Source organism: Gallinula chloropus, assembly GCF_964237585.1.
Source record: "Gallinula chloropus genome assembly, chromosome: 5".
NCBI classification, from domain to species: Eukaryota; Metazoa; Chordata; class Aves; order Gruiformes; family Rallidae; genus Gallinula; species Gallinula chloropus.
The window spans coordinates 55,609,926-55,637,110 of NC_140090.1; the positions used below are offsets into that span (position 1 = coordinate 55,609,926).

Here is a 27,185-nt window from a genome sequence, read left to right on the forward strand (position 1 = left end):
GTAGTCTGCAAACTGTTAGAAGATAGACAGCTTTAATTTCATAATCTCTTCTTACATACATATATTTAAGGCACAATCCAAAACCCTAAAACATTCACTATAGTATCTTTACTACTGCTTTGTGAAGGCTGCCCTTGGGAGACTGAAATGTGGAACGCATCTTCCTTCAAAACAATCAAGGAAAGAAAACAGAACTTGAAAAAACTTGTTTAAAGACTTGTCTTAACTAGACACAAAAGCTCAAGGCTGTTCTCTCCACATCAGGGAGCAGGATAGCATGAAACCAACTCTGCATACAGTACACACAAAACCTGCTTTAAAATGGTACATAATGTTTATACAAAAACAAAACCTTAAATCATACAACTGTGATTTTCATTCCGTAAAGCAAATGTAATATTTCAGCATTATATAGGCAGGAAAAAGATCATGACCTGTCATTCATGAACTGCTGAGAGTACTATACAGAATCCTCAGCAGATGGCACATAAGCTTAATATTTGTATGGTTTTGGCATTTATTACCTACTATTTTTGAACTCTAGGGAAGGTATATGCAATATTATCTTTAAATTCTAATTGCTTTAGGAGAAACAGGTCATTACATATTTATTTCTGGAGAAAAAGAAAGTGCTTTAAAGCAAAACCAAGAGAATAGCAGCTTTTGAAAGAAAAGCTTGGTGCTCCAGTTAGTCATTTCCACCACACAACTTGAGAAGGATTTTCCGGTAGTCTCCTGAAGTATCACCCTGGAAAGAAACACAGGAAAAGAAAAATGAAGACATGTGCTTTGAAAGAGAGAAAAAAAGAAATGTAAGCACCCTAAACACAAGATGAACAGCCAAAAGAAATGAAGCCAGGACTGAAAGAAAGTAGATGTTAATGCCATTAAAAAAAAAGCAGCCTGCTAATTAGGAATCACTCTAATACAACTACACAGTTATTACAGTTTATCCCCAGCTGGCAACTAAGCACCACACAGCCACCTGCTCACCCCTCCTAACCCTCAGTGGGATGGAGGAGAGAGTGGGAAGGGTAGAAGTGATAAGTGTTGAGATAAAAACAGTTTAATCATCGGGATAAAAACAGTTTAATCATTGGGATCAGGGTCTGGAACAGGCTGCCCAGGGAGGTGGTTGAGTCACCATCCCTGGATGTGCTCAAAAAAAGGGTTGATGAGATACTTTGGGATATGGTTTAGCATAGGATGGGAATGGTTGGACTTGATGATCTTCAAAGGTCTCTTCCAACCTTGTGATTCTGTGATTTTTTTATTGTTTTAATTAAGAGTAATACCCTTTTGGTCAGTTGGGGTCAGTCGTCCTGTTAGCGTCCCCTCCCAGCTTCTCGTGCACCCCCAGCCCCTCGCTGGCCAGGCAGTATGAGAAGCTGTAAAGTCCCTGACTCAGTGTAAGCACTGACAGCAACAACCAGAACATCAATGTGTTGTCAACATTATTCTCACACTGAATGCAATTTACTAAGAGGAGAATTAATTATTGCAACCAAACCCAGGGCAACAGTAAAGTCCACTCCTTTCATAACTGGAAACAAAAGTGTCCACAGAGAATAAATTTCTTTGGCAAACTGAATTTGTTATAGTGGCTCAACTCCTTGCCTGGGAATAGTTCAACAGAACACCTCTCACTGAAAAGCTGTCTTCCAGCAAAAGGTACAAACAGAAAAATTAAGACAGAAGTCCTTTTCCTTGCAGGCAACGTGGATATTTTTCCAGGAGCAGCAAGTGAAAGTTTACTCTCTGTTATGTTCAAACATCAAAAACAATGCCTTTGTATCAAAAGATCTAAAGGGTTTTCTTTCACAACTAGAGAACATCTCTGCCACATTGTGGGCAGTGAAAATCAGTATGGATGCAGACATAAAACATGAATTTAAGAGATTGAAAGATTTGCCTGGTGCCCTTATGAGATCCTGGGAGCTGCTCATTAACTAGTTTTGGTTCACGAGGCTTGAAAATACTTTTCACAGAACAGTTTCAGCTCGTGCATTTATCTCCTCCTTCATCTTCACGTATGACTGAAAACTGTTCTGTCAAGAACAGTATTATTACATTGGTGACACAGGCACACCTCTAAGGTTGGGATAAATCCTGTGCACATGTAAAGCACAACACAAAACATTTCTGCTTATTTATGTGCTGAAAGGAAGAAACTGCTCTCCACTTACAAAAAGAGAAAGAAGAATTAAGAACTGTCTTTCCAAGGATGTTTTCAGCTCTACTTTTACAGAATTAAGTAGAGTTTATATGCATGTAGCTGTGCTTATACACGCCTCGTATTTACTGAAACCAAGTTTCAAAATCATAGAATCATTTGGTTGGAAAAGACCAAGTCCAACCATTAGTTAAGCCCATTAAATGGGTATGGCCTCTTTCTGAAGACTAAAATTATTTTAGTGCCAGATTAAAAGAAAAGGGGATGAGGAAAAAAAAAAATAAACACGTTTTCCACCAATGCCTCATTGTTTCTCATTCTCACACTTGTGGTTACAGGGTATGTCATTATTGCAGAAGTAGTACATCTTCACTACAAAGCTACACACTTGGAAATGCTTCTTCTAGGTGATCCACCATGGCACATGGGCAGAAAGACCATATACTTGCTGGCAGAAGACTCACATCAAGACCTTTTGGCTCATACTATCCTTCACTATCCTTGCAGGATTCCTTCCAAACTCCTCTGAATTGCAGCCCCTCAGTGGCAAGAGCAAAATGAATAAATACAGGCTTAACAGTACTTTCATGACAAGGTAAAGTTGTACCACTTGCTCTCCTCCAGTTCTTACTACCCTCCCCACTGGCTAGGTATCCTCCTGACTGTTGCTACAGCTGTTAGAGGTGGTAGAGTGGATCCACTGTTGAAGATTTTGAAATTTAGTCCATTTCCAAATCTCATACATTTGAGAGAGGAGGTAATCTTTTAAAAGTGTATTAAGAGCTTTAAACTCTTTCAATATACAGACAGAGGTACTTAGTTAGTTGGAGGACTAAGTGGTTTCTACAAGATCATATACAGAGATTGGGACAGATACCAGACTTAAAAACAGGTCTCTCAAACCCCTCTGGACCCATTTCCCTTTCCTTCCTTCCTATCTTTAGCTTATCTGGCCCCCATGCAAAAGCAAGTGCTGTCTATTCTCTGGTACTTAATCCTTCACTCTCCTGACAAATCCAGCAAACCAAACACAGCCAGCTACACTCAACATAGTTAACAGCTCCTCAGCACAAGGATCCATGTTCTACTAGCAGAAGAGTGTCATAGGTGGGAAGATAAAATCCCCAAGCCTTACAGTGATATCTGCGTAGAGAGATCTGCCATACATCCGCTTGTACTCTGCACGTATGTCCAGCAGGTCAACCTCACTGCGTGACACCATGATTCGAATCAGAGTTCTGTCTTTTGTTCCTGCTCCCTGAAACAAACAAGACAACAATACAATGCATTAATAATGCAAGGAAATGCTGGATGATACAGCACGAGTAAAACAAGTCATCACCCCACAAATGGCCAGCTGCTCACCACCATAACCCCATTGACATCAGTGAGCTTGAACAGAATTAAGACATTTAATAAATTAAATTTAAGACACTAAGTCATTTTTCTATACAAGAACAATTAGAAAAAAAAAAAAGGGGGGGGGGGGTGTCCGAGGGACAGGGAGCCAGCAAAGTTTGTTGAGTTTAATGACCTATTTATTTATTTCAACTAGACTTCCCTACTCAAAAGTTATCAATTTCAGTGAGTCTTAAGCATATTTGTGTCACACTAAGCGAAGACTTTCTTTGCTTAAAGTATGGTTACATGCCTCTAAGTGCATCGAATCAAGTAGATTCTTCAAGCTTTCCATAATAATGACTGCATTTTGTTAGACATCTGCCCACTGAAAACCTTAATACCTTCAGCTGAACATTTCCTTCCAATGATCTGTATAAGCATTTAAAAAACCCAAAGGCAACAAAAGTCAAAAACCAAAACAACACTATCAGTTCATACATCCAGTCACAGGCACCTACTTTCATAGCGTTGTGCAATCTCTCAGCAAAAAAAGCCGGCGTATTCTTCAGGCATTTGACTGCAAAAAGAAACAGCATCACAGAAATCAGGTATCTGTCCTCAAACAGAACTCAGTTTTTCAGCTTACAATCAGAGGATGTGACAATTTAGGGTAAAACATACACTTGATACATTGCAGTTTCCACTCCTTCAGTTAGTCACTGAAGGGATTTTTAATCCAAACAGTAGCTGCAATAAAGTTAAAGAACCTACGACCATGCGTGACTCAAAGCAAACTCTTCAGTCACTAGAAACCATCAAGCATGAAGCAGCAGTAATCAATCTTTGAAGTCTAACAACCAGATTTTTGCTTATGAGGAGAAAACAGGGGATAGAAGGCTTGAAGGGACATATAACTTAGTGGTACTCCTGGCTATTTCCTAATTTCAGAATTTCTAGGCCCTTCATCTGCAAGGTATTACAAACTGAAGTCCTTCCCTAACATACGTTGGGAAGCCACCTATGGCAGAATCCTCACCCTTAAAGTTAGTTATACTTTTTTTTTTTCTTGCCACAAAGTTCACCAGAACTCCTGAAAAATTCTTGAAATTATTATTTATTAATGACTGGATTTTGTATTTAATTAGCACAGTTCATTAGAAATCTGAAAGAACAAAATCTGAATCAAATTACTGTCATGTTAATCAGGAAAATGAAAGAATCCCCCATCACGTATCAGAATTAAGATATGCCTATTGATGCTGCATTGGTTACAAGGTAAACAATCATGCAATCTGTGTCAAACTACACAGAAAACAAACCACTCTGACTTTTATTTTGCAGCACAAAAAGGTATAAAAAGCAATCATATAAAATCAGAACAAAAGGGGTAAAACTAAATACAAATTTCACAGCAACACACATTCTATAGAGGAAAGTACTGTTCTGAATAGGAAAATGTAGATGAGAGAGAGAGTTCACCACACATTGTCAATGATACAGGCGACAATTCAGAAACAAATGACAAATGAAATGCATGTCTCTATCACTGCATTTAGCTAATACACACTTGCACTGTAAGATGTTTGAAGATGTTGTTATAAATTACCAGTTGTACAATCCAGAAAGCTTTAAAGAAAGCAAAATTAAATATTTTCAATTAGAAAACCTTTTTTTTTCCCAGAAAATAAGGTTCACAAAACAAATGCTAACATTCAAATTAACCCCCTCAAAATCTAGCCAATAAAATGACTCAATTCTGAAACTGTATCTACACAGAGACCTGTCAAACAACTGCAAAGCTCCATGAACTCAAAGGATTTCCAAGTTTTGACAGTATAGTCTCTTTACTGAGGTGCCTTTTTTTTTTTTTTTAAAGAACCACTGGGAAACATTTCTTTTCCCCAAGTTCAGCTTTCTAACAATACTTTTTGAGGTGACAGCTTTTGAAACCTGGAAAAGGTCTGCACCTGCACCACACCAACTAAGCCAGACCCGGTTTGGGTCATTAAAAGGCCACTACAGTGATAGCTTTGTCAAGCAGACTAAAACACTGGTTACATAGTTCACATATGCACAAGACAGGAATGAAAAAAAGAGGCTTTTAAAATGGATTCCCATTTTGCAAGACCTTGTTAGAAACTTCCATAAAAAAAAACCCTGTTGCAGTTGAATCAAATGTCTTCTCCTATCCTGTTCCCAAGTGATGCAAAGCACTTCTTTGCTATTTGTTCTAGTAGAAGCTTTTTTGTTACATCACCTTTGTAGTTACTACCTTATTCGAAGCCAAAGAACAACACTTCTGAAGTGGCAGCTCTAGATACTACACTAAATTTATAATTACAAACAGAAAAAAATGGAGATGTCAAGAAGCAGTCTTGTCTAACAAATGAGACAAAAGACAAGAGGAAGAGAGCCACAACTTTTTCTATAATAAAACATTCCAAACAAAATTACTGCACAATTTGAGGCCTTCTCCCAACCTCACAGAAAGTAATGACTATCTCCCAAGGGATAATAGTAGACTTGAGGTAAGAGTCTTTACTCTTCAAAGGTACCAAAGACAGTTAAAAGCAAAGACTTAAGAAAACTGTAACCACAGGAAATGTGCAGAAAATAAACCCTTTGCAATCAAATTTAATTTTTCTTTCTACTAAAAAGAAGTAGAGTTAATTAATTAGATGTTTAATGCCTATGTTTTGCTTCATTTCCAAATCTATACCAAATATTTCATCCTTGCTGACTCAGTGGTTGGTACAAGCTCACATCACTTCTTAAAACACCAACTAGTTAATAATTTAACATGTGAAATTTAAATTCTGCAGGTGCCTGAAGCAAAAGCTTCACCTGTCATTCTGAGGTAAGTGTCCTGCTTTACTGACTGGAAGCGACTTCACAGAAAGCCCAACATAAAAAGGAAAAGATTGTAATTATTACTATTATATCCTGCACTGTAGTTGCAGATGCCACCATCTCAGCCAGCTGCAGCAGAATACCATGAATGAACTTGCTAAGATGACACGTACCTACTGCCAGCATGCCCTTTTCCAGGTCTCCAGACATTTCACGGCATATGCTTTTCTCAATGTCCCGGTTACACATCCGCTGGTACTCACTGAAGACTGGTAACAGAAGAGAAAGGTTTCAAGAGTCAGCCTCACAAAAAGAGGTGGCACTGGTGCTTGCTGGATGGCTTCATATCAATCACACTTCTAAACCTGACATCACAGTACACTCAGAAGTTTTAACATCTCGAAGAGTAATACTGTGTAACCAACCATATTGTCCTGTTCACACATCATCATACTCCTAGCTTGTCTAGTTCTGTCTGCATTTTTAAAAGGTTAGGTCAAGAAACATAGTGAAAATTCTTCTAGGGAAGCTTCAATGTCAATATAATTAGTAAGAAGACATTCAAGTTCTCACCCTCCCCATCCCTTTCCTCTCCATATGTTGCACACAGCAAAGAGTTCTATATAGCTACTAAAATACTTGACTGATGTAACACCACATCCCTAACAAATAAAAGGGGAAGGTAAGGATTGCAAGGGTCTTGTGCACAGACAAGCCTGCAAAAACTAAACAATTCTAGATTTTCCATTTTTTCATGAGAGAACTATTTGAACAAGTATGGTCTCTACCTGCTCTGATATTTAAAAAAAGCTGACTGTAATGTGCATGACCTTTCCCCTCTGCAGAATTCACCCTGCTTTTCATAGGGGTACCATTACACCCATTTTACAAATGGAGAAATGCAGGCAGAAAGCAGTGCTGTACAATTTTATCATTACACACCACAGAATCAAGTTAGTGTTTGTGTAGTGTTTACCTGCTCTGAGGTGGGTCCTGCTTCTTGTGCACAGAATGGCATTGAATTTGGATTCGTCGGTTCCTAGACGGTTCTCTCCAGCTGCATATAACTCCTAAAACACAGCAGGGAATTCATGTTTCAGTACTCAGAAAAGCAGCCAGGCTGAAAAGCCAAGTTACAGATCTGCTTCCTTACAGACTCTGCTTTTATACTTATTTCATCTGTGTACTGCTGGAAAACAGGAGCAAGCAACAAATAGCAACTAGGTCTAACCTTCCTAAAACATGCTGTGTTTACGTATCAGTAAACTAGGAAGACTGCAAGTGCTCAAACACAAGAGCTCCAGATTACTCAAGGGGGAAAAACTCTTTAATAAGTACCTGAATCCTGTACTTCCTAACAGGGCTTACATTTAGATTTTTTTCTATGTCTCTAAGTATGTTCAGGGATGTTCTTGTCTTTTGGCCAAGATATATAATGTGGAAAGCTAATTACATTACTATTTACATGACAGTAGTGTGCTGAAACAACCCAGGGTTTTCTCTTTGGTATGTGGTGAAATAGAATACACACAAAAAAGTAATGGGGCAAGAGTGCCTTTATTTGTTGCAAAAACCCAAAGTTTCCTAAATAACAGACAAAAGCTAACGCTGGTGTTGAATAGATGAAAATTTAATCCACACATCTATCACTTCAAATCTCTTTGGATCATTCCCTTATTAAGTCACTCAACACCTGGAAAATCCAGAAAGCTGACAGAGTAAGAGATAAAAAACACCCTATCAGCTCTAACCCCAAGAGCTTCATCTCTGAAATGGAGATACATGGCTGTAACTCTGTCAGGGCTTCCATCCCCTGAAACATAAGCACTACATCAGGAGAAGTCACAAGGTGTTCAAAACTTAGAGTAAATATAAGCCACGCAATCAAATTCCAGTGTACCGAGTTGACTACACTTACAAATGATGGAGAATTTCTACTGACCTGCACATCTCTTTGGACAAGAGACATGTCAACAGTTGTACTTTCATCTCTGTTTCCCTGAAAAAAATTAAAGGTACAAATGTTTTACTGGTGTATGTTTTTGTTTGGTTTTGTTGTTGCTGTTAGCTTGTTTAAAAAAACAAAATGAAACGAACAAACAAAACCCACAAACACACACACTCACAAAACCCACATTCCAAAATACCATCATGTAGGTACCTGGGCAAGCGAAATTAAAAGCCTCTGAAAGTGTCCAGATGTGTCACTTTTTATTGCTTCTTCCAGAGTTTTCTTGAATTCTGGAAGAGAGACACAGTTCTAAGTCACATACAACCCTGCTCATTTCATAAATTCATATTGTCAGTCAGTGGCTAAAGAAGAAAAGGAAGAAAATTTGGATGGAACTGTAACAGATCTAACCTGCTTTATAGACGCTGTTGAGTTCCCGAATGTGCCCATTGCTGCGAGAAGCTAAGATTTCAATGAGACAATTTTCATCTGTGCCAACGCCCTAGAACAAAGCATAAGGAGAAAACACTCTTCACATTTTTATCTTACTTCTACAGTACCAAAGAAATGTAATAAAATTGCGTAACAGTAAACCATTCAGGATACAATCTTGGTTTAGAGGTCAAAGCAAGTTGTTCAAATGCTTATAATATTTCCCAGACAGGTATGTTTTAAAGATATAAACTAAACACAATTAAAATACATATGAAGACAAAATTTTCATTTTAAAATGTCATCTTTCACACCAGATTTCAGGTATTTTAAGAATCAAAATTTTTTTCTACCATTAAAGAAGGTGGATGTTAATTCCAATAGGTAACTTGCACTAATAAATAGCAGTTGTCATTGCAATACAGCTAATGATATCTAACTCTCCTAGCTACTTTAAAATTACTGCCAAAGAGCATGCAAATATACATACTAATCCAGTATTGGAGATACTTCTTTCACCTTCATTTAAACACTGTCTTGAGATACAAATGTTTGACCTGTTTTTAATTTAAACCCCTAAATGTTTATAAAATATTCTGATTGCTTTAAAGAGAAAGTACAGGATACTTTCACAATATTTTAGAACAGGATCAGCATGGGCCACGATAATAAACTTGGGGGGGAGGGGGCGGGGAGGAAGGGGGAATGGATGATAAAAGAATGTACAACCTGCCCAAAACCTTTATGAACCTAGTTTTCAAAACTGTTCTTGAACACAGTGTAAAGTCACTGGAAACTAACTCAAGTGGTTCTACAATCACTTTCATCACAGTTCAAAGCAAAAACCCAGAAACAAAGGCAACCCATTCAGTGGCTGGCTTAGAAGAGAGCTGCTGCAGTGGTTTACTCAAGATTGGGTAATAAATGAGCCGCAAAGACTGTCAGAACTCAGTGTCTGCCTTTTTGTTTATATTAATATATTTTTGTTACAACACAAACCTATTAAATAGTCTTTACCTTTAACCTACAGGAATAAAATCTCAATTTTACTATCATATACCTCAAAGAAACAGGGTACACATCAGTCAAACAGTGGATTGAGTATCTGGACAGAGAGGAGGTAATTGAAGTTCAAGCTTTTAAATGACTAGCAAAAATTTTTATCAGCTCAAATATTTCCTCTATCTTATAAATTTTTATTTCCTACACAAACCTTTATAGCTTCCTTGATTTCATAAGCATCAAACATGACAGGTGTCTTCATCATTGCTAAGATTGTCCTCTCAAAGTTACCTGATATTTCAGATTTGAGATCCTTGATCAAATCCTAATGAGAAGAAAAACAAAGGGAAAAAAAAAGCATAAAGATAAAAATTGACAAAAGTAGGCACCAAAAATTGTGGAGTTTCATTAGAATCCTTTATGTGCAAGCATCAATAATTTATCTTCAAAGTAAAGCTATTTCACTGAACAACACTAAACCTAGCATAACATAACATATATATCTAGGTAATTAAGGTCCAATGAAATAGAGTCAAAGCAACCATTTAGCAGAGAAACTGCCTTACATGTTTCACATGCCCAGTGACAGGACAAGGGGCAACAGGGACTAACTGGAACACAGGAAGTTCCATCTCAACACTAGGAAAAACATCTTCACTTTCAGGGTAAGTGAGCACTGGAACAGGCTGCTCAGAGAGATTGTGGAGTCTCTGGAGATATGCAATACCCATCTGGATGTGATCCTGTGCAAACTCCAGGGGATCCTGCTTTAGCAGGGAGGTTGGACTAAGTATCTCCAGAAGTCCTGTCCAGCCCAAACCATTTTGACCCAAAACACTACCTGAACAAGTCAGGATTGGGTAAAAGCAGAACCCTAAATAGGCTATGACTTGGGAACCAACTTCCTCTTAAGCCATTCCCAAACCTTTTTTTTTCCAAACACTGTCTTCTGACTTCCAGTGAAGGAACGGAAGCTCTTATTTCTTCTTCCTTCTGTTCTCACGATGTATTTACCTTTCCATAAGCTGTTTTGAAGGACAGGATGATCTGTTGCCGTTGCTTGTTTGAACGACTTCCAAGACAATTGATAATTGCCTCCTCATCAGTTCCTGTACACACACACAGATGTCATGAATGAATATGAATGTCATGTGAGGACTCAGCTTTCTGTTCCCATTTGTTTCTCTCTCTTCTAAACCCAAGCCTTCTACAACTACTGAGCTTGAAGCTCTGTTGCCAATCACAAACACAGTAAGAATACAAAACCACGCCGAACAAAATACCAAACTCAAGATGTTTATGTCTACCTGCACTTCCAGTAATTCCTCTGATAACCAAGGGCAACAAGGGCAACCACAAATGAACTAGTCCACTGAGCACACATGTAACAATGAAGAAAGGCATGGCTGAATCAAAGCAGCAATTCTACATTTAACTGAAAGATAAATCCATACACTGCTCACCGAATCCTTTCATGGCCTTCCTTAGGACTTCTGCATCCTTCAGAGGGTCAAATCCCGGTGCATCGGTGATTGTGCCTCGGTTTCCATACTAAAATCAGACCAAACTGAGTTATATATTAGTGTTAATTGGTAAAAGACTCTGTTTTACTACTTAGAAAAGATGACCACTGTTACCATTTCTCTCTTTGTTTGAAAAGTAACAGAAAAAAAATAAAAAACCCTCACCTTAAAAAATTTGTTCATTCCTATACCCAAATTATGAAAAAATGCAAGGTCAAGAAGGTTCACTGATATTAATTCTGCTGTCCAATTAATCAAGGTTTGATGAAACTATATATGCAACTGGCAGTACTTTGTTAAAGTTTGGAAAGGCAAATTTCATAATATTTGAATTCAGGTCAAATCTTTCTTCTTGGATAATGTGGTATAACAGGATTTGTTTCAAGTCCTATGAACATATACTGCTTGCACTTGGAAAGAATTCATATCTATAGTCAAACTTCTTTTCATTACTTCCTTTAAACTGAGCCTAAAATCGAACACTTATATACACAAATAAAATGCAGAGCAAGACATGCACGGTCACATCTCAAAACAGAAGCACTGAATACTCTTACTGTCACAGGAGAAACTGTAGGGCCTGTAGTTCCTGGGTAAGAGGGCATAGACGGAGTCATAGCCGGGCCTGGTGGATAATTTGGCATGGGCTGCTGCCCTGGATAAGTTGCTGGTGGTTGTCCAGGATAGCTCATAGGCTGCTGACCAGGAGGTGGTGTAGGCTGGCCTGGCACAGGGCCGCCTGGGTATCCTGGGTAAGCTGGCATTCCTGATGGTGGGTTTCCTCCAGGTGGAGGATACCCTCCATAAGAGGGCTGTTGCCCTGATGGAGGTTGCCCAAAGCCACCTGGAGGGACAGGAGGAAAACCCCCAGGTGTTGAAGGATACATGCCCTGTGGTACATTTGTCCCTCCGAAGGTCCCTGCCAAGTTGGATGCCTGCAACGACAGCAAATAAAGCAAGAGATTGGAAGATGTACGAATGTTTGAGTTTCAATTATGTGCTTAACACACTACAACTTCCCTCCCCACCAACACAGATAGGTAGTTCTGCATCTGCAAAAGAAGTGGGCAATAATCACGTTTTACTAGCAAGCAAGATGGAAAAAATCCCGTATTCAGTTGACTCTTGCTTTGCTGGAATCATCAGCTGCTATACATCAAGAAGCAGAATGGATGGACACATACATGCCCCTGCATCCAGCATTACACACCGCTCATACCAAAGAGCAGGAATAGCCACATGCTTCTTATTCTAAAACCAGGCAAATTAACCCCAGCAAGGTAAAAATCTATGCTTATCCTTTCTCTGTCCATGGCTGCCTTATATGGACGACCACAGCATCACCTGAGTGTATGGATTTACTACAAGCAGCCTCTGGCTCGATGCATTAGTAGTTTACAACTTGCATGAGTTCCTGGACTACATTTGGAAAGACATTTGCAGAAACTGCCAGAAAGATACTCCACTCCACATGCAGTATCATCTTCCCATGTTACACTCAGACCCTCTATTAGAGAAGAGCCAGAAGAACTGACATTTGATGGCTGCAGTTTTCTCAGAAGCTACTTGCTGTGGATATTGCTATGTGCCCCCTAGTGTGTTTGTTGCTCGTTTTGACTGCTAGCTGCTGAATCACATCATTTAATCATTGCCTCAGAAGGGCATCTATAATGCAAATGTCCTCCTACAAACTGCGTCCATCATGCAGCATAACAGATTTCTGAAGACTCAATTATCAGAAGTGTCGCTCACTTCTACTCTAAGCAAAAGAAAGTCACATTGGAAATGTCTGCATTTTCTTCACTGTAAAAGGGACTTACTACAATCTGCAAAACATTAGTGCTTTAAGAAACAGATGGTCACGTATTCTTTTCAAGGATAAGTCTTTGATACCTTATATTGCTTGCACAGCCTTATTCAGATCAGCCAAAATCCAGGTAATTGATACATTCCAGATTTTGCCTATGTATATTAGCAGTGGATACTCAGTGTTAACAGGCTGGTGCCATATTACTCTGCACAGCAAAAGTCAAATTATATCGCTTATGCCCATTACATGTTAGGCTCTTAAAACAACATTTAACTATGGGTCTGCTATCCTAAAATAAGCAATAGTTTGCAGTAAACGTTTTCTTCAATAGGTGATATTGAACACTCAACATCTAAACAGACTAGACGTAAAAGCATAGATAGAATTCAAGTAATAAACTCCTCAGTGACAATGCTAGTAAAACACCTGTGCACTTAAAATCACAATAAAACAATAAATAAATGAAAGCAAACTCACCATTCCAGCCATGTAGCTGGGATTGAACTGATTGGCATAGGCAGCCACATTTTCTAGACCAATTGGAGGTGGATTTGAAGGTGGATAGGCAGCGCCACCCCAAGGACTGCTACCTGAAACCAAACACAGCCATGCTGAAACAAGAAACTACACCTTTTTACTCTTAATCCTTACTACTTACATTTCTAAAGTAAAGTCTGTTCAATACTAGCAGTTTGGGAGAAGGACACTGAGAGAAATTTCTCTTAAACTAGAGTGTTTCCTGGGTATTCCAGTAGGATGATATTACCAATTCCTTTTAGGCTGCTGATTTGAGAGATTTCTACAGAGCATGACACAATGCATTCACAGATAACCAAGTCACAACACTTGGCTGCACACAGCAGAATGGTCTTGTCCACACAGCAGTCTAACACAGCCCAAATCTTCTGGTGAGAAATAGGATTTACCCTCCCAGGATAGTGTGGCTTCTCACTGTACACTGCTTCCCCTTCCCAAATCGGCTTGCCTAACTCCACATTTCACCATACCCACATGGCTCAAGTCCTCTCTATCGATAGTGCTAGAACTGTAAAGTTTATTACCAACATCTATGAAGTCCACCATGATACCAAGTAGCAGTATTTTATCAGCTTTACATTATTATAATCTATACCCTTTCTAACAGCCCACCCCCTTCCACATACAAGCATCTGCTTAAGAACAGAAAATTAGGGATGATGTCATGAATAAAGCCCTATTTTATTGTGGGATACGGTTTTAAAATTTTGTCACCAGTTTCCCCCAGTGACTTTTTCTCACCAGCTGCTTTCACAACTCAGTACTGACAGAACACTTTTCCTTTACATTTATTGATTTTGGTCAAACTATGATCACCTTGTAGGACTGTGTGTTTCATTTAAGATGAATCAGAATGGACCTTACGTGAGCACATAATATAACACCCATTTTATATAAATCAGCCCAGCCAAGATAAAACAGGACTTAAAGAGCTCAGAAAGGTTCAGTGAGTCAAAGAAATTCTCTGCAGTCTTGTTCCACTCCAGAAAGGACCACCACTGCCATTCAATGTTTACTTCATCTAAACAACTTACCTGGGGCTGCCGGTGGATACCCACCCGCTGGGGGATAGCCAGGGTAACTCATTGCAAAGATCTGAAAAGTATGTGTGGTACAGTTATTTTCTGTAATGCTTCACTAATTACACCACATAAAATTAACAGACAATACATTTCCAGAAGTCTAATTCAGACATAAAGTGCACAAGCTGCACAGGCTTTTTTCCCCCTCTGAACCATTTTCCCATTTCCTTTTGCTGGACCAACAAATACAGTCAGATATCTAAGTGCTTCTCATTTCAGTTACTATGTACTGCTCACTTTGTCTGTAAGGTTATTAAGGGTGTATACTTGAAAATACTCACTCTAATGTGCTATGGAAGTCTCTAGAAGTTTGCAGCCTATACAGAACAGCCTTTTTAACCAAGAGTAGAAAAAGATCTGACAAACAAGCCACCTCTTTGAGTGAATGATTGTATGAGAACTGTTAGAAGACTTTTAAATACAAATGTCTGCAAAAGCACAAGGTCAGCACAAGAAGCAGAAAGGACACACTTCACGCTTGCAGTGGTGCTGTAAAACATGAAGGGTTTACTGAAAATGTAAGATCACTAGAACAAATTGGATCTTTCAAAATTGATAGTACCTTTGTCAGCACAGTGGTGCACAAGGGCACTAGCTCTCCAAAACAGAAGTGGGGGGGTCAAAAGGGAAGGACAGCTAAATGAAGGACAAAAGGAAAATTATTTTCCAGAACACAGAAAGCCTTATTTTAAACAGAACACCTTTGAGGAAGAATGGTAAGAGTAACTCAGGGAGCTTGGTCCAGATGAAGAAAGCATCTACAATTGGTCTTAACTTTTTCAAGGTTATTTTTAAGTGATTAAGCCTATTTTTGAATTGTTGTGCAAAGAGTATTCCTTTCTTTCCCTTCAAGCACTGCCCTTTGCATCTGGCTTGTTTTGCCATGTTTCCAATGTCAGCTGTGCAGTTTTGTTTTGGGTTATAGTTTTGTGGGACTGTTTTTGTTTTGCATGATCACATTAACTTCCCTTTCTGGTTTGCATGACACTTGGGTAGCAACAGCAGAAGAGAAAAACAGGGTTTGGTTGGTTGGTTGGGTTTTTTTTGTTCTTTTGGAGTCTTTTTTAGGAAAAGTCAATGAGGAAATCTTTGATTTGTTTAAAAACTGTTTTGACTTCATGCGGTGTGTACTCATTTAAAGTTACATAAAGATATATGAACAAACAGAAAGGCCAGGTTGGACAGGGCTTTGAATAACCTGGTCTACTAGAAAGTGCCCCTGCCCATGGTAGGGGGGCTGGAACTGGATGATCTTTAAGGTCCTTTCCAACTCAAATCATTCTCTGTTTCTACAAGATTGCAATGAACAGAGCTGACTGAAAGTTATAGCCCTACCCCACCTCTACTCAAACTTAACCAATAAGCGAACACAGATTCTTAGCATGGGAAAAGCCGGTTTACCAATAAATCTATAGGGGATGCCTTCAACTGGGAAAAAAAACCCCAACAACCTATGTCCATCCATGTAAATTTAAGTACTGCCCTTCTGTTTGTGCCAGCTCAATAGTCTCCACCGCCCCTATCAACAGAAGCACGAGGCAGTGTCAGCAAGAGGTGGTAATGGCAGGATAGTGGTTATACATTTCCCTCTTCCAATGTAACACGGCAAACAATTCAGTGAGCTCCACACTTGAGATCAAGCAGGATGCACAGCTGGGAACTCTCTGGCATTCTACAGAACCAGACTTTAAATGAGTTAAGGATCAATCACACATGGCTACATTTAAACCTCAAGAAAGGTCCAGGGAAGTCAGAGCCACTCACAACTATAATGATCCAATTCTGCATATTCAACTGTAGGAATAGACTATGGACTAGCTAACATGACACTGCTCACAATCTGAAGGGTTATCTGAAGGGTAAAGGCTCACAGAATTTTTTACATGGTATCAGATGCTTACAAGATGCTTTCCATAACATGGTAAACTTTTTTCACACATTGCCTTCAGCCTTGGTTTCCAGTAAGATCTCCCACTGCTGTGCTATCTAGGAGTTTTTGAAACATCAAGGCTGCTGCAGCCAAAAAGACAACAGGCTTTTGATTACACAAGCACTTCTCTACATGACTAAGCTCTATGCACTTTTTCATTTCATATGCAAACACAGTGCATAAGACCCACAGCACCAAATCCAGCATACAATTACTGTGCAATATACACACAGGAGCACACGCTCCACACACAGTGGTCACCAGGGAAAGCAAGTATATTTTTCCAGGTGTGCCCAACAAATACCTTACATCAAGATTTGGTTCCTATCTGTGTTCCTCTATAATGCTAGAAGCTGTATCTTGCAAAAAGGTCTCTCTCATGGTCATCTCTGTGATATCTATCAGCAAGCTTTAAAAGTTAACCATGACTCTGTGTTACCATGGCTCCATAATTAAGATTGAGTGTAGATAGTTGCTAGGTGGTTGCTGAGAAAAGGATCAAAGGGCATTGTTTAAAGGAACACCTGTAAAATGGCTGTCCTGGAACAGCAAGAACATCTCAGCAAGCCATCTCCACACGCCAAGCCAGTTTGGCAGTGGAAACACAAGCCCAGGCCCGAACTGAATTGTCTTCACTGTAGTAGTAAAACATACCCACAGGTTAAGACAACCCTTGCCCAGCTGAAGAACCTTCCTGCACACAAGAGCAGCGACTGAAGATGATACAGCAATTCTTATAATTAAATGTAAATTACTAACCAAGTGGGAATGTACTACCTTATAATATTTATTAACATAACAAAAGCGCCAGCTTTGGGTGCATCTGATTTGAGGAAATCCACCAAGCAGCCAGGCCCCAATAAAAGCAGTATGTCCCCCATGTGTGGGAACTGAACTGTATGGAAGCTGCTGCAGGGAGTCTTTTTGAATGCCCCAGAGAGATGATGTTCCGTCCTGAACATCTTTGAAACGCCACCGCACTTCACCACAACTTTACAGGACTTCACAAAGCTGAACCCTTTAATAAAGTAGATGCAGTTTCAGGTTACAAACACCATCCAAAGAGCATGTGAAAGATACTGCTACCCCAAGGAAATCATAACTGCTAAAAGCAATGCCTACTGCTACCCACAAAAGGACTGTCAAGACCCCAAGCTCATAACAGCAAAACGCAAGAACCTAACATGTCCAATTAGAGACTAAAGCAAAATGCATTTTCTCCTCTGCTGGAGAAAGAGCAGGTAACTTCCTCTGGCACCTCCCCATGCTCCTAACAGCCCGCACACCAGCATGCTTGGTTGTTGGAGGGAGCTGCCAGGGCCCAGCCATGGATGTGTGGGAGGGAAGGAGGGAAGCCAGCAAAAGTAAAAATAGAAACACCAAGACAAGGCAACCTGGCACTTCAGAGTGCTGCATCATTAATTAGTTTTACATAAGAAAACACAGCCATGACAATAAAATAAAAAGAGAACATTTATTACTCAAGTGACTCAAAGAAATAAACAACCCACCACAGGGTAGATTATTAGCATACATAATGCTTCTTAGCCAAAGTGTATGTTTTTGATATACTGATTATATAGCACTGAAATTACTTGGTTTATTCTTTCCTTCATGTGCAACCATATGTACTTTTTTTAGCTTCACAAGGTAAATAAAATATGACTGGACACATACACAAAAAGATGTTGTTTCAATAAAGCTTTAGGTACAAATTTAAGGAAAAAAGGCCTGGGGTTTTTTTTGTGTTGGAGAGTGACGAGCAATGGGATAGTCGTTGTTCTTAGCAGGGTTGCTTGCTCTTTTTTTAATTCCACATAGAATGTTCCTTTCAGATTCAAAAAAATTAAGAGAGCCTTTAGCAATTAAAGGTGAGGTTGAGAAATAATGGCTAACTGCATTAGCAATCTGAAAAATTGATGTTACTATATATAAAAACATTCCACTTGCTTATTTCAAACACTGCATTTATGCATGACTTTTCCAAGGGGAATTTGTCCCATACTGGTTGGATTCTAGGCAAACTAGATGCCCAAACACATTGACTGCTCACATTCAGAAACTTGCCTGATCACCACCTTTTCTGTACTTCACTGAGCCTCTGTTGGCCATTTCTCTAATTTAGCAAATATTTACCCCTCTAAATTAACTTTCCCAGCCATTCTCACAACCTTCTCTCCATTTCATCTTCTAAGACCATCTTCCTAGATTTCTTCTACTCCATATGCAACGTCTTAGTGAAATACTAAGTGATGAGCAGCACTTGCCTGCCGACAACAAAATGGTGACATAGGCCAGGGAAGAGAAGATGCCGAAGTCCACCCTGCTATACAAATACCGTGTGGGAGGATACAGGAACAGAAAGGTCTGTGTTTGCTCAGCCATAAAAGAAGTAGTGTATAAGAGGAAGAAAAAAACCAAAAACCAAGCCACCAAACCATGCAGAGCAAATACTGTTAAAGCCCTCTCCCTGATGCCATTGGAGGACCACCTCAAAACTAAATACCTGCAGCAGACATGGCCATCTTGCTTCACAATGCAGGCCATGAATCATTCAGGCTCCTAAGCATTTTTCTTCTCCTCTGGCAAAGCTACGACTTGTTCATAAGAGATTAAATCTATGACATGCTTTCAATGGGTATCTTGAAAATATGCTCCTCTAAGTCACAGCACAGCAGAGGACTGCAATAGGAAATATTTATGTATCAATAACAAATTGCACAATGGTGGTTGAAGTAAAGATTAAAAATTTAATGCAGTCAGAAAACTTCTGTTTTGTGGTACAATAGAAATAAGCTCAGCAACAGCATTCACATCCATTCCTGGAATTTCTTTAGTGGCTGCAGTTCAGGCTCCAGCTACATCATGGTCCAGTCATTTAAGGGCAAAGAAGGATGACCCATATTTATCTAAAACAATTTGTTTAATTATGCTCATTTCCCAAGGAACACCAAGACAATTAAACCCTTGGTCTTTACTCCTCCTCCAAGTTACTTTACCAGGATGTAGTACAAAAGGCTGCCTAAAGCTATAGATTACAGAACTCCTCTGTGCACAAAGCAGAACCTGCTCCAAAACTAATCCCCGATTACAAATTCTGCTCTGCTGGTTTCATCACCTTATAGCATACTGTGGATTTTCATCAGAGGTGAACTGAGGCATCCACCTCTGTGCTTTCACAAGACAGGGACAAGCCACAGTCAGCATCATGCTAGCTAACTGCTAGTTTACCAGCCGGAGCAAGATTTATCTTTGACTTAGGCACTGCAGTGTAGAAGTTGTTCTCTCTTATTCCAGGTGTAATATTCTTGATCCTGACAGAAATATCTTTTACAATGAACTTCTCACTCATAATTTGCCTTTAAGAACCTTTTCCGCTCTTCATCCAAAATGTATGGTTAAAGAGTACTAACAGATCATCCATTTCCTAAAAAAAGATACTTTCTTAAAAAAACCCCAACTATCTAAAACCCACAACTCTGAATAGATGGTGAAACGGAAACAAACTTAAAAAGCAAGGCCTCTTAAAAAAAATCAATTTTAATTCTTTGCCAGTACTGTAAGTCTTGAACACACTGTCATTTTTTATGATCCTTCTAATTCAATAACATCATTATTATTAATACAGAAATACTTTATTGGAAGATAATCTAGCATTTTTTGACCTGCAGAGGTAAGCAGGGCTGGAAGTAAGGATCAGAAAAGTAGCACTGATGAACCTTGTTCAAAATGGGCAGAGTAGAAGAGAAATGCTGTGGAAAGAGAGATGAATGGGTAGCCACAACCCAGCTGTATAAATTCAATTCATTCATACAATTGAGAATTCTCAGTAACAAAAGCACCAACTGTGATGTTACAGCCTTACCTTGACAGGAGATGCCAAGACGAGCTACTTGGGTCATGGATTCTAGCCAAAACCATAGATTCACACAGCATTTTTCAATCCTTTAGCAATGAGAAGTTAAATTTTAAAAACAGTGCTCATAGTTTAAATTACATATAATGTTAGCCTCCTTCAAGTATTTTACACTGTTAAAGGCTACTTGAAGAGTACTTTGAACAATATTAGACACACATCCTTGAAAAAAATGCACTGGAATGAATATATGACCAAAGTAAGATTCTCCAAGATAGCGAAACACTTGCTTTGATTGTACCTGCACTGGTACAAATTTGGAATTTAATAGAATAATTTAGGTTAGAAAGGAACTCTGAGGTCATCTAGTCCATTAGGTGTTTCCCAGATGACTCACTCAGACCTACAACTTGTACTTTTTATTGGCTAGTGAGAAACCAAACCAAACCAAAGCAGACATCAGGTTCGAGTAAGGCCTCAGAAGCTTGCAAAGGGTAATTCTGATTTAACAGGCAACTCAGCCACTTCATGACAAAGTTGTTTAAACACCTAGAAACAACAACCAGTATCTGTTGCGCTGCAGGAGAAAACAGGAACTGAGAGCTCTAATAACCAGCCCCTTTCTCTCCTTCATGAGACCGGCTCATACCAGTCTAAGTGTATTCTCCTCCCAGTGGTACAACCTCTCTGAAAACTCAAGACCCACATCCTTCTCAGAGGGGCAATTTTGAATGGACAAGTAGGCCAGCCTCATACTCTACTGACAGGCAGAAGTGGGACTGCTGGAGATGGCTATGTAGCATGACGTACCAGCACTGAACCACAGACACGGCAACTGGTCGAACAGGAAGAAACACGAGTCTCTGCTCAGTTTTATCGACCTTTGTTGTAGGGGTGCAAACAGCAGACAACGAGGGAGAGGGAAAAATGTAGTTTAACATTGACAGCAGCAGCATCTCATCATTGATCTTGCCTACACAGCTAAACATTATTCCTCCAGCATATGGTTTCACTCAGCATCTGTGACTTTCCAGAGATCACAAACCTCTTGGGGTTTATGTATCAGTGTCTACATACATACTCAAGGCAACAAAACCCAAAGGACTTAGCTGAGCTGCACAGACTCTTGAGATCTATGTGCAGCAAAAACATGAGTTCATTCCAGGAGGTCAGCTTTGGCTCCATACTCAGGCCCAGTCCAAGTGTTTCCTTTTGTAGCATATTCTTGCAATGTTCTCTTTGGAACATTTAGAATACAGATGGTCAAAACATATATGACAACACAGACAAAGGCACTTTCCTAATACCAGAACAAGCAAGAAATAATAACAAAATAGGTTTGAATGAGATGTTTGAAGAAATAATAGAATGAAATCGTTCTATTTCAAATCAGAACTCGCTACATGAAATAATTTGTTGCAAAAAAACCCAGCCATGCTATAAATAGTCAGAATTATGTTCTCAACTGACTAATGCCTCAGGCATTAGCCATTAAAATAGATGACTATACTCATCTATTTTAAGTTATACCATGCAAGGAGAAATTTTTACATCATCAGTGCTAGTCACACAAGGTAAATACTAATTATTCCATTTCACAAAGTACACTACAGAAATCTTATAGTACTAAAGCAATAGCATAACCTCCAGCACTCTAAAACAGTTACTGGAAAAACACCCAACTGTTGGTTTCACACCACCAATTTGTAATGAGTTGCTGTGCCCCAGCCTGAAGCACAGAGCCAGGGAGCAGCCCTGTGAAGGAACAGGTGCTCTGCCAGCACTTCCTACATTTACACTACCTGGGCTACAGGAGAGGCCAACTAACACCAAATCCTTCAAGTGACAGGTCCCCACAGAGAGGCACACTTACGAGACTTTAGTTAAAAACTGCATGCATGTACCCCATGCTGCGCACAAAACCTGCATGCTCCCCACCAGGCTGACAGCCCTGGGACTCCCCAGCATAAAAAGTGGTAAATATGACTGTACAAATACAACAACTTTTTCTTCAAGGTGATGCTTTTGTGCTTTCTAGACAGTGAAGGGCTTACACACACAGTTGTCCTGCAACACTGGGAAGATCACTATTCATCAATGAACAAAGAGACACCCTTTGCACATTCCTGACTATAACCACAATACTCTTTTTCAGCTGATCATTTAATTCCTTACAGCAATGGACTTATTCAACAAAGTATAAATTTAGTATAATAAATCAGAGAGTCAGGTATTTCACATCAAGGATAAACAAGCCAAGTTACAGCCAGACTAAAGCCTTTGAATCCAGTCTCCCTGTAGAATCAGCAAACATTAGTCCTTAAAACTTATTACTGAAAAAGAAACATTTTTCCCCCTAAGCTCCAACATTTTCAAGATACATTTATTCTTCTAGCTAATGGAAAACTTAATATTTTCAAAACAATGTTAAGTGTAGCAAATAACCAGTTATTTGGACTACAGGTAGGTGAAACATTTACAGACCGAGCTGAGTTTTCCAAACTTGTCTTCTCTAGCAAAAATAAAAGGGATATTCACACTGCCTGCTTTGTGCAACTTAAGCATGCAATTTACAGCAACTTGCTAGGCCAAAGTTAGAAATCTAAAATACTTTTTTTACCCTAGTGAGGTCGTTTGGGAATGTGGATTAGGTGCTTAAATTAATCAGCATGAATGTTGCTTCAAATGCCTATTGACCAAAATGCTATAGTAAGGTGTAAGATTTAGCACAGAGAGGTTGTGAAGATTTAAAACTCATCTGCATTTGTAATATGGGATTAATTTGGCTGACAGTTCCAAAAAGCCTGGATCGACCACCTACCTCTCACAATGATGAAATGAATACTAACAGCTCCAACGAAGGATGGAAACTGTGATGTCCAGTGCTTCTAGACAACAGCTGAGCTAAAGCTTTAACAGAGACCTACTGCTGACACTTTCCCAACCCTCTCAAAACACCCGACCCACATTTTGTAGCCAAAAAGAAAAAAGAGAACATATAAGGCAATGGAAGAAGCAATGCCCGGGAATGACTTGTTTCCATTTCTCTGTATATCTCAAGAAAGGCTACTGATACCAATCAGACAGCACAGTGAAGCTCTGCATTGTAGGGTGACTGGGTGGGGTTGTGTTTTTCTTAAAAAAAAACATATCATATGAAACCTATTCAGTCTAAATTCCTACAATATAATGATTAGCACTGGACCACACTCAGCATCTGTGGCAGCTGAATAGTACGGATACAATTTCACACGTACAAACAAAAAACCAGCTGCTAAGTGTAGGCAGAATTCGCTGCCTGGTCAGCACAAGCAAGTAATAAAATTGTCTCTTAGAAAGACAAGCCCTCACTCTGACCCATAGCTGACTCCGTGCTTGCCCCAGCCAGGATGTAACTTCCTATCAAGATTTTGTAGTGAGCTCTGATAAAATCTGGAACAAACAGGGAGCAACAAAAGAAGTAATACACTGTAAATACTCCATGCTGCCCTCTGGCTTACCTACCTACCACTTGTGGTACTGTACTGCATTCTTCCCAGCTTGGGGAAGGCCTGAAGGAAATTCAGCATTTACATCCAACACACCTGCTTTCAGATCAACTGGCAACAGCAAAAGCAAAGGGACCACCTCAGCTTCAGTGCGTGACACCTCCAGTTTCAAATGGGTGAAAATGCTGCTCACAACAGCATAAACATGCAGCCTTTTTCTGAAAGAGGCTTTTGCCACCTACTTCGAAAACAAGCCAAGGCACTTCCTATAGTTTATACAATACACTTTTTAAAATGTAGCCAATATAAAATGTATGTTTCAAGGTAGCAGACAAAATTGTATGAAATTAAAAACAAAGTTACATTGGTGCTGTTACTCTGTTGCGAATTTAATTCAAGGGAAGTCTGTAACTGCACTATGAAGCTGACAGAGAAGTCTCTGTGGAGGGTTATACAGAGCCTTAGCTGAAAATAAAGTTTTCATTCATTAAAAATCCCTGCTACTTTTGTAGCCATCATTAAAACATCTGCTCTTTTTGATTATATCTCTGCTTTAACTTTACCTTCTTTTTTTAATCCCTGGATTGCTATCACAGAATCTTAGCTCTGATTAATGCGGTGTTATCAAGCACACCCTACGGATGCTCCATCTTCTGAAACAGCATCTCTGGTAGCCTTCAAAACCAGATAGTACAACAGGTTCTGTGTTTTGTTATCTTAACAATACAATCTTGACAATGTTTTATCTTTAATACACTGTATTGACTATATCAACAGTTCCATCCCACTATGGCTTTGTTATATTTTTAATGGCTTTTGACATCTCACAAAATTTGCAGCCTAGCAATTCAAACTGAGAACTATATAGAACAAGCTGACGAAGCATGAAGACAACTCCAGAAATTTTTCAAGTCCAGACTCACAGAAATGTTTTGGCTCTTAACCTCATATTGAGGTCAAGTGAGAGAAAGGTACACAAATACCATTGTTGACACAAACATAAAATCATTAGGCTCTTCAAAATCTTGCTGAAACTGTATTATATACAGTACACCATATATAAAGTGCTTAGAGTTGAGGGGGAATTGAGAAATCACAAGAGGAGCTGCAGAGGCAGTTTGAGGAAGAAAAAACTCAGCAGAAATGCAGCAGGGACCAGGCCACCGGTGAAATGGGAAGCCCAATGTAAATCATCTGCTTCATCAGTGGGAGGACAATGCCCCACATGACTCTTACACCAGCTCTAAAAGCAGGGAATTACAGAAATAGCCAAGCTGGAGGCACAGTATTCACACACTTCAGATTTATAGCAGCTGTACACTAGCACTGTTTTTGTACCATTTCTGCCATTATTATGTGTGCTTGAGCAAAGTGTGGACTCACTCAACAGAAAATACTGCGTGCTGGAGGGGTGTCAGGGAAAGAACCTCCTACAGCAGCCAGGTTTTTAGAAGCATAAAACCCTACTAATTGGCTCTATCAAAATACACCGCACCAGCACTTTTCCCTCTTGTCAGTCTGTTTTCTCCCCATACCTTCACCTCAGCCTTTCTGCCCCTATGCATCTGCCTCCATTTTTGGCTGAGCTGCTTTCTGTGCTTCTGTCCCTCCCTTCAGACTTTTTTTTTTTCCTCTCAACTGCCCCTCCTTATCAAGAAGGAAATTCCAGGAAGTGCCATTAATCTGGTAAATGAGGAAAAAAATACCCCAAGAAGAGACTCCCCACTGCCCAGTCTCTCTACTCCAGAAAGAGCATGGGGCTAGGAAAGACCTCTGCCTTTCTGAATATTGAGATCTTGATGCTCTTTCCTAACTAACACACAGATAACCCACGCAAGAGTGGACGGGGTTTCAGTTTTAAGCCACTCCAAATACACACAGGGTATGAACGAGTTCAGTTCTTCAGAAGCAGTTTGCAGAAAGGGATGTTTGGTTAAAAAAAAGGCGTTGTGTAACAGCTCTGACAAGACTACCATCTTAGGCTCCTTGCTCTCCTTAACTACGTGTATCAAACAGAAGTTCGAGATGAACGGAGGATACAGGCCAAGCACCGAGCTCCGACTACAAGAGAAGAACACGTATCTTCCTCTAAAACCACCCCATTTGCCTAAGAAACATGAGGAGCTTTCTATGAACTGTGGAGCTGCTGCGACTCCGACCTGCCCCACCACAGCAGCCCCCGGGGCGGAGGCTGTCAGCCCGGGCCGCTGCGTGTCACCCCGAGGGCGCCACGACCCTTTCCCTCCCCGTCCAGACGGACACAAGGTCTCCCCTAGCCCGGGGACAGCGGCCCAGCCCACAGCCCCGCGGCAGACGACGGTGCTCGCCCCTCTCCCGTCCCACCGCGGAGGTCGCTCCTACCCGCTCGTCCTCGGGAGCCGCCGCCCCTCCTGACCGCTCGGTTGCGCTGCGCGGCGGTATCAGGGCTGGCGGAAGCAGCAGGAGGAGGAGCCGGTGTGCGTAACCGGGTATGAGCCCGCCCCTGCCAGGAAAACACCGTTGGGGTATGGCTCCTGGAAAGCTTGACGGCTGCGGCGGGGGAGCGACAGCTGTGTCGGCCCCGTGGCTGCGTCGTTCGACTCGGGCCCGGCGCCTCGGCCGTAAGGGACGCGGTCTTCTGCGGCGACCCGCCCAGGCGGGGCCTGTCGGGCAGCTGCCGACGGCCTGCGCCGCCCGGGGGAGGCCCTCGGCAGGGCAGCCTCGGCAGCTGCTGCAGGCTCCGAACAAGTTGGCGAGTTCCGCAGAACGGGTTTGACAAATACGCGATTTCCAGCGAGAGGCCCGTTTCGTAAAAACCAAAGCAAACAGGAAAAAAAGTAGCCGCACCCATCGCATGGGCAGGCCGGGCTCTCAGCCGGCATGCATCGCCTCCGGAGGGGCTGGGTGACACACAGGCAGCGGAACCAAGCCGGGGCAGCTACACACCGAGTCCAAGATGTCAGCATTCAGCCGAATACAGATTTTAAACCCAGAAACTGATCGCTTTCACCTGGAATTCATAAAACGTTCAGAAAACATGTTTTCCAGGCAAGGTGGGGCAGAACACCACGTTTTGTTGCATATGATACACATTTCCTTCAGTAAAATTCTACAAGAAGTTTAGAAGAAGGTTTTTTTTTTTCATGTTGACCTTTTCTGGTACAAGCAAGCCTAGCTAAGCACTTCGATAAACATCTTTTTTCCTACATGCATTCTTTAAAGATGAGTGTA

General features: G+C 40.4%; 1 protein-coding gene across 1 annotated transcript; it reads right to left on the minus strand.

The window, feature by feature from the left end:
- Positions 1 to 20: 20 nt before the first annotated feature.
- On the minus strand, positions 21 to 26,395 carry ANXA11 (annexin A11). Its single transcript, XM_084265581.1, has 15 exons — positions 26,337 to 26,395; positions 14,654 to 14,714; positions 13,560 to 13,672; positions 11,830 to 12,207; positions 11,213 to 11,300; positions 10,764 to 10,858; positions 9,961 to 10,074; positions 8,727 to 8,817; positions 8,526 to 8,605; positions 8,307 to 8,363; positions 7,341 to 7,434; positions 6,538 to 6,633; positions 4,033 to 4,091; positions 3,309 to 3,431; positions 21 to 748 (listed from the first exon to the last, which is right to left on the minus strand). Exons 2-15 carry the CDS (start codon positions 14,703 to 14,705, stop codon positions 689 to 691), a joined length of 1,500 nt encoding a protein of 499 aa, XP_084121707.1. The 5' UTR covers positions 14,706 to 14,714; positions 26,337 to 26,395; the 3' UTR covers positions 21 to 688.
- Positions 26,396 to 27,185: the final 790 nt, after the last annotated feature.